Source organism: Nymphaea colorata, chromosome 6 (genome assembly GCF_008831285.2).
Source record: "Nymphaea colorata isolate Beijing-Zhang1983 chromosome 6, ASM883128v2, whole genome shotgun sequence".
Lineage (NCBI taxonomy): Eukaryota > Viridiplantae > Streptophyta > Magnoliopsida > Nymphaeales > Nymphaeaceae > Nymphaea > Nymphaea colorata.
Window position 1 is genome coordinate 2326216 of NC_045143.1, and position 8514 is coordinate 2334729.

Here is an 8514-nt window from a genome sequence, read left to right on the forward strand (position 1 = left end):
CACTTCGGAGATCTACCCTTATAAGAGTAATCTTCACGTAAAATCTCTCTCTTTAATAACTTTTCAAATTTTCTTTTCCCTTTTGTTAAGTCTGAATTTATAAGTCATGTGGAGTTCATAAAAGTTTGATAGCTCATTTTTTGTGGCAAGACAAGCAACGGTGATCTCATAGTTTGCTTTTAACAAGACAAACCGAGTCGAACAACGAGCAGCTTTGCTTGTTTGCCGCTAAAATCTTGGCCATAGTTTGCAAAAGTTAGTACTGTCTATTGCAACCAACAAAAAAATTTGGGGTTTCCTTCGGAATGATAAGTACGGCTAAATGCGAGCACAGATTTTATCGGTGGAGTCCGCTGAATACGACCACCAAAATGCGATATCAGAATGTCTGCAACAGCTGAAATGTAAAATATCACAATCCCTTGGGAAACGGATTCACAGATTGGTTGTCAGAAGACTCGAAAAGAAGCTTTTGCAGGTTGGGGTCTTCAGTTCGAGGCAAACCACGACTCGCCAAGCTGGAGTTCAGGTGGTGAAAGGTTGAGGTACAGCTGGTCGGAAGCCGGCGGTCGATCGTTGGTCGGCGAAGAGCTTTTCGTATAGGGTAAGGAACTCCCTCTCTCTCTCTCGCAGACGAGCACACACACAAAAGTACTGAGCAATTGGATATGCAGAGGACCTGTTTGTTCAAAAAATCCTAACCAGATTATTTAGGTTTTTTTGTTAATCCAAGGCACAAGGAGTTTGGAGCAGAGTGTAGGGTGCCAGATTGTGTTATGTCAATAGTTGGCTCTTTAGTAGCAGTTTTTTGAATTGGTTGTAGCTGAAGAACTCCATAGTTTCTTCGTTCTTGACTGTGACTTGGTGACTTGAACTATATGTCTTGTACCAGATTGAAGGAGTTACTGCCCATTGACCGATCATGCCATGAAGGATGCGAAGGGTTTATAGGTGGCAGTTTAAGACTTTAAGTTGTGAGGCGGGTGAACAAAGATGAGTGATCGGATGGTGCTATTGGCCGTGGTATTTTTCTCAGATATGCACCATTCGTGTTCCTGCAGTTATTATGCAGCATTTCCTATTCTTCTGCAAGGATTAAACTTGCCTAATCTTCTTATCATTGAAAAACCACCCCGTACCAGGCCTTGATCTTTTGCTTTTTCTGTACATTTTTTAGCAGGATGTTGTTTAAATTTTCATTCTTGACAGAAATGTGCAGATAATATATTCTTCTGCCTCAATGATATAGCAATTTGTAGTTGCTGGGATAGGGCCAGTTTAAGTTCATGGCCACCTTCTTATCTTGTGGCAGACAGTGTAGGTGCCATGCTTAGTTGCCACAAGAATCTCTGCCCTTTTCATTTTCGTGGCATCGGAGAGACTTGTTTGATAGTATATCAGGTTGTAAACTTGGTGTGAATCATGAGAAGCTTTTCTTAGGATATGTTTAAACCCTGAATCCTAGTTATTGATATGATGAACCAAAAAAATTGATTTTTTTTCCTCTTGGTCTTCTATGACAACGATTCAGAATATTTGTATACATTTTTTGTATACAAATCTAAACTAATTTTTAATTTCTTCTGGACAGAACTGCTCTTCAGGACACCATATCCAACCTCCTTCAGGCAGGCTGCAATTAGCTGAAAGTTTCACCAAACATTTGAGACCTCTACGAGCTAACATAAAGATGACCTCCCGAAATTTAAGTGATGGAACTATCAAACATGCAGAAACCCTCAAAGAAATAAATGCAATATCTAAAGTTCCTCATGTAATGACTGTTGCGGGTTCTGATTCGGGGGCAGGAGCTGGCATACAAGCTGATTTAAAGGCTTGTGCTGCACTTGGTGTTTTCTGTTCTTCTGTCATTACAGCAGTGACTGCTCAAAACACTTGCGGAGTCCAGGTGAGTCCAGGTGGTGCAACTCTCTCAACATTGAATTTGTTAATTTTGTGCAAGAATGAGAAACTATTTTTGTGGTCACAGGGAATTCATGAGGTGCCAGAAAATTTTATTTATGAACAACTGAAGTCAGTATTATCAGATATGCATGTCGATGTGGTAAATTGCTGATTCTTTGCCATTTTAACCAATTAAGTTTTGCTTGCTTATTTATTAATTTGATGCGTGTTATCCAATGATATCTAAAAACTATTCTGATTAGTTAGTTTCACAAAACTATGCATTAGTAGGTCACTTTTGAGTTTTGACGCTGCTATCTTATTTCCCCAGGTGAAAACTGGGATGCTTCCTTCTGTTGGTGTGGTTAAGGTTCTCTGTGACAGCTTGAAAGAGTTCCCTGTTAAAGGTAAGTTGCATTTCTTTAGGGTCAAAACATTGTGATTCTTGTTGCTGTGTAGCATGACTTTATTCTCGAGTGCAGCTCTAGTGGTAGATCCTGTCATGGTTTCTACAAGTGGAGATGCACTGTCAGGGCCATCTGTCCTAGATATACTTCGGTATGTAAAATTTATTGCACTAGATGTATCAAATGTTAAGTAGATAGCACATGGGCTTCTCTCAAATACTATGGCTGATGTCCATGCTTTCTGGGTCTGCTGCCCCCTAGGCATATATGAACATACCAACTTCCATCTGCAAAATGTATTGGGATGTTAAGAGAACATTTTGAAACATCTCATGTTGTGTGCCTATTTTTTTGAAAAGGAAATAAATTTTCCTTTTTCTTTTCTTTGAAGTACTTGTTATTTGCCTGAGTGTCTCACAAAGTTGATTCTGCATTTGGGACACAGGAAGGACCTTCTTCCCATGGCGGACATTGTTACTCCAAATCTTAAAGAAGCGTCTACTTTATTGGGTGGAACTGAGGTCAAAACAGTTGCTGATATGCATTCTGCAGCAAAATCAATCTATTCTTTAGGCCCAAGGTTGAAATTTGGATTATAATTTAAACTCTAAGTGATATTGTTAATACGAGAAAGAAAGCTTTCTTATGCTCTTTAAATTTGACTACATATATTGGCTGAAACATTATTGTCTTTATTAGTTTTATTTCATAGTACTTATGTGCTGCAGCCCGCTTGGTTCAAATGTTTATGGCATGGGCTGGTGCAACTTTAGGTTGTAGATCAAGTGTGAAAGCTGGTTTGTTTCACACCAGCTTATTAGTGGATTTATATGTTATAATCCTATGTTTGTTTGGGAAAATGAAAAGATAACTGATATTTGGCCACTCATTATTTGATTATCAGCAAACTGTGTGCTGCATAACATGTGTATGTTCCACATCTACCAGTGCCATGCAAATAAAGTTATGGTTCATGTTAGACCTGACACATCTATCCTAGGAGTATGACTTAAAAGTCATCCTCTAGGGTAGCTTTTAACTTTAAGCATATCTACAGTCTTTTCTTTTATTTTTCTTGTTACTGCTTTCTGGGAATTAAGTATCTGCTATTTTTTTTTTCCAGAAATGTTCTGGTCAAAGGTGGGCACCTTCCAGACTCATCAGATGCTATTGATGTATTTTTTGATGGTAGGGTGAGACTGTACTACAATGTCCTTATGGTCCTTTCAAATGTAAACATTTTTATTTCCTCTTAGCTGATGTCCTATGTGCTTTTATGTGTGTGTTGTTATATACCTACCAACAATATTGAATTGGAAAAAACTGTTGCTGGCATGCATAGGTGTGCATTCTGTTGAGCTCCAGGCACCACGTATCAGGGCTTATAATACACATGGAACTGGTTGCACCCTGGCATCATGTATAGCTGCTGAGCTGGCAAAAGGTTCTCCTATGCTTCCAGCCGTCCAGGTAAGTTTATAACCATGGCCTAATGAGTTCCATTTAGAAAGCAATCTCTCCATTATTAGTTTCAGCAGGAAAGGTGTTTGTTTTTTTATTTTGGAGTTACAAACTTACAACTTTTGCTCCATGAATCTTGTCAACTGAAATTACCTCTTTTCTATAGAACCTCAAATGATGTTCTTAGTGGGCTTTATCTTTTTTCTTGATTCTTTTTACCTTGTGATGGTGGAAGAAGGGGAACCTTTTTAAACCTTTTACCTCATGTTCTTAGTAGAAGATAACACCAGGATCCATATATGTTGGAGACTTGCACTTTGTGGAACAATTGAAGAGCCATATCGATGACGGCATTTCGTGACACATATGCTTCCTCTTCCCAAATTAAAGCAGGATATTAGCGGGACTTGAGTAATGCAAAAGATAATCGGTTTCAGGCTCCAGTCCTGATGTGAGAAATTTTTCCAATCTAAGATACAATTGGGGCATATGTCCTGATCAGGAATTTGTTCACATGAAAACTGTTGATTTTTGTTAAAATTAGAGTCAGATGAGGTTCTGTATTTGGATCTGGATGTGAAGGTACTGAAATTCGTTATGAAGTCTGATTAGTAAATTAGTAATAAGAGTCTATTCTCTTGTCAATGCAGCAGCTGACTGGAATTCACTAGATATATCCCCTAAACCCTGACTATGTCCCTATTTGAGAAAGTCTTTGTGTGTCATGCAGGTGATTTAGCTAGAATTGTTTGGCTGGTACACATAAAAGCTATTATAGGTCAATCAGTTGTAAATGGACAATATATGGGTTCCTGAAACATGTTGCTTTTAGCAAAAGGGTAAAAGCTCAATTGATTCTGATACAAGTTCAATGTTGCTAACAATATAAGAAAGCCTTTTCACTTGAGTATAAAACTTAACCAGAAAATTGTGGTATACCACAGATTCCTCAAATCAACATTTGTTTACCAAGGGGAAAAAAACTTATCAATTTTTCATGGCAGAAAATTTAGGGATCCTTCTTTTTTCGGTAGGACCCTGTGGTAATTGATTTGCCTTAAAATATATGTATAAAAGTTTTGAAGTTTTGGCAGGCAGCAAAACAGTTTGTTGAGCAGGCGCTTGAGCACAGCCAAGAGTTTCTCATAGGAAGTGGGCCTCAGCGGCCATTTAATCACTTATTCATGCTTCAAACTGGTGATGTGAAACAGCCACAGAAACCATTTAAGCCAGCTGATTTGTTCTTATATGCAGTCACTGATTCTGGAATGAACAAAAAATGGGGCCGTTCCATTTCAGAAGCTGTGAAAGCTGCCATTGAAGGTGGGGCAACAATTGTCCAATTGAGGTTAGTTTTCTTTAAATTAAAAAAAGTCCCTCTGTAAAGTTTTCTAAATTTGTACTTTTCGGTGCTGACATAAACAATTCTTTAGATGCATTTTAAATATATGCTGAATGTTTACTCCTTTCTGCTTACTGAAATTTGTTATGACGTTGTATATGTGATTCTTATGTTCATGGTAGGTTTGCATCGAGAGATTTCTCTAATTTCATCTGGTTTCTAGTGATTAAGAATTCAAATGCCTGGTCATCTGGTCTTGAGACTTTTGGTGGTTCAGTTGAATGATTCAGTTCAGGATTTAGGTGTATCTGACTGAGCCAGCTTGTAGCAAATTATATATATATATATATATATATATATATATATATATATACAAGTAAAATTGACATTTGTGACTGACAGTCGAACTTAACATATCTTATAATTTTTGGGTCTAAGCATTTTCTGGCCATTATTGTATCAAAAGCTGCAGGAAAGTCTATTATCGTCCTGCATAAACTGTAGTTACATCAAGAAGGTATCAATCACACAGTTTGATGAAAGAAAATCCAGATCATGAATGGATTTGTTGAAGATTAAAATGTAATCTGCTCATAAGTTTCTTTCTTTTGCAGAGAAAAGGAGGCTGAAACCAAGAAATTTGTAGAAGCAGCTGAGGAATGCATGGAGATTTGCAAGTCATTTGGTGTGCCTCTGTTAATTAATGACCGGATAGATGTAGCCCTTGCTTGTGATGCTGATGGAGTGCATGTTGGGCAGTCAGATATGAGTGTCCCCATGTCTCGCAAGCTACTTGGCCCTGGAAAGATCATTGGTGTCTCCTGCAAGACTCCTGAGCAAGCCCGAAAAGCTTGGTTGGATGGTGCTGACTATATTGGCTGTGGTGGCATGTTCCCTACAAATACAAAGCAGAACAACCCTACGATTGGGTTGGCTGGATTGAAAGCAGTCTGTGAGAGCTCACCGTTACCTGTTGTGGCTATTGGTGGCATTGGCATCAAGAATGCCCATTTGGTCATGGAATCTGGCTTCCCAAATTTAAGCGGTGTAGCTGTTGTCTCAGCACTGTTTGATCGAGAATCTATTTCTGAGGAGACTCGTAGGCTGAAGTCTGTGATCTCAAAAGTGGTATCAAACTGATATGAAATGGTCACAGAATCTGATAACTTATGCTCAGTTGGCTTGAGAAAATAAATGGATAATCTATTCTTCATTGTAGCCAATAAATTGGTTTGCATGGAAATAAATGGTTTTAGAAATCTCTGACTCAATTTGTCACACTTGTTTTGCCGCTCATCATGGAAGCAATTTATAAGTTTTGTGTCACAAAATTATTGCACAGACAAAGGTAGGTCACACGTTTCAAGAAACATATGCCGGTTTCTGTTAAACTGTTATAGGAGTTTCAAGATTTTGAAGATCACGGGATTGTTCGAAGTCTCTTCTTGTGATAGCCAAACAACTCAGATGATCCTATCTGCATTTGTTTCCCCCCAATATTCTATATATGAGAGCCGGTATTATCCCAGGATGCCAAAGAGGTTGTTGAGATTCCAATTTCAAGCAGGGCGACAAGTATCTGTCGGGTTTTACTATTGCTCCCATTAAGGTCTAGGTCTCAAACTACTCTTATTGGAAAAAAGGAAGTGATGCTGGAGAAATGGAGAATCCTGCATCCGGACATTTCCCTTTGTGCTTATATCTTGATTGAATTTGAAGGAGTCAGTACAACTGGGGAGGCCCATGGCCAGGCCAGTAGGCCTTACTGTGCAGCAAAGGCCCTTAACTCTCCAATTTTAAAATGTTGGGGAGGTGACAGTGCGGAAGACAAAAACCAGCACAACCAAATTTTCCACTAAAAAAAATGAGTTCTCTGCTCTAAGGAAAATTTCCAATGTCTTGCAAGATCCAGGTGCCTCAATAAACAATCACTGGCATTTCAGGTCACAACCTGCCCATGCAAATTTCTGCAGTTTCTGTCTAATGGTTTTGCCATAATTGGATGTAACAAGATCTCATGGAAATATGAGTTTACGTGCTTCAGCTTTCTATGATTCACCCTGTTCGCCGAAAAGGCCAGTACGAGCCGAAGTATATCCTATCGTTTTAAAAGGTTAATGATACAAAATAAAAACCAATATCAGGAAACCGATCACTCTTCGTTCTTGTGAAAAATGAGTTCCATATCGCCTGATAGGTTTTTACCTAAAACTACGTGACCACTAACAACGCTGGATAATAATTTGAATAAACTTGATTGTAGGAACTTAGTCTCAGCATCCACACAAGTAACAAGAAATTGTTCGAACGACATTAGATTGCATCCAAAACTTAGTTTTAGCATCATAGCCAGTGCAAAAAAACTTAATTCAGCGACAAAATCTAAGGTCTTGTTTGGGTTATACCTTTAAAAAATAATGTTTGTGATGACATTTGTACTAACTATTTTGTAAAACTTGTTTGTTTTAGTGACGAAAGAAGAACAATATTTTCTGCTAATAACCTGAAGGGGGCTGAGCTCTTCACTCCCCCAATTTGTATATGATATTTTGTTAAAGTTGAGTTTTTCAACAACCCAATTTCCACCATCACCCAAGCACACCTTAAACAAGTAAAATTAAATGAACATTTGAACTGTTACCCAAACAACTGATATGTATATAAATGGTGTGAACCAATACTAAACAACGAAAAATGCTTGTAATCTTTTTTTTTCTTTGTTTTTTTCTTAACTGTACATTATGATGTAGCGGACGACACACATATATATGAAAATCATATGGATATATAATAGATGAACTAATGTTGTTATTACATGTATATATATATAATATGACAAACATGTGTAGATTAGTTCTGTTCTGCCTGTGTTTGTGCCCACAGGAATTTTTGTTGATGATCGTCACTATGATTATGTTTGGTGGTGGTTAGACTATTAGTGTGTATTTGCAACCTACAATGATTTGTGCTACTACATTTATGGTAGTAAGCTTAGCTTTAGCCAAACTTAAGATTTCAATTCATAAGTGGTAGCTTTGAGCTGCATACTGGTTTTTATTTGAGATAAATGTATATCCATTTTTCCAAACCATACCCTACTTAAGGTTAGACATTTTCATACTCATATTGCAATCTAACTCAATTTCCATTTTATCTCTACAGGTAGTTTTTGATTGACTATTGACTTTTGGATGAACTCCATAAGTTTTGGTACAAACTAGCATTGACAATCTATACATTGAATCGAGTTTGAGATTTTTTTTTTCATTGAGTCATTGTAATCTTTTTTCTTTGGGCTATACATTAATTCTTGTGACATCGTTATTCTCATTGGATCTGTTTTTGCTTTGGTTATTACTTAAATTTGATTTAACGTTTAAAACTTGATGTTCATTCCTT

At 37.5% G+C, this 8514-nt stretch overlaps 1 protein-coding gene across 2 annotated transcripts; it reads left to right on the forward strand.

Moving 5' to 3' along the window:
- The first annotated feature begins 337 nt into the window (after window positions 1-337).
- LOC116256563 (probable thiamine biosynthetic bifunctional enzyme, chloroplastic) lies at window positions 338-6386 on the forward strand. 2 transcript variants are annotated; one of them, XM_031632957.2, is made up of 11 exons: window positions 340-604; window positions 893-1023; window positions 1592-1909; window positions 1991-2065; window positions 2237-2312; window positions 2388-2463; window positions 2758-2892; window positions 3436-3500; window positions 3655-3782; window positions 4868-5121; window positions 5730-6386. In XM_031632957.2, exons 2-11 carry the CDS (start codon window positions 994-996, stop codon window positions 6253-6255), a joined length of 1683 nt encoding a protein of 560 aa, XP_031488817.1. In that variant the 5' UTR covers window positions 340-604; window positions 893-993; the 3' UTR covers window positions 6256-6386. The 2 variants fall into 2 exon arrangements, with proteins under 2 accessions (XP_031488818.1, XP_031488817.1); XM_031632958.2 differs by lacking the exon at window positions 893-1023 and having other exon boundaries at window positions 338-604.
- Window positions 6387-8514: the final 2128 nt, after the last annotated feature.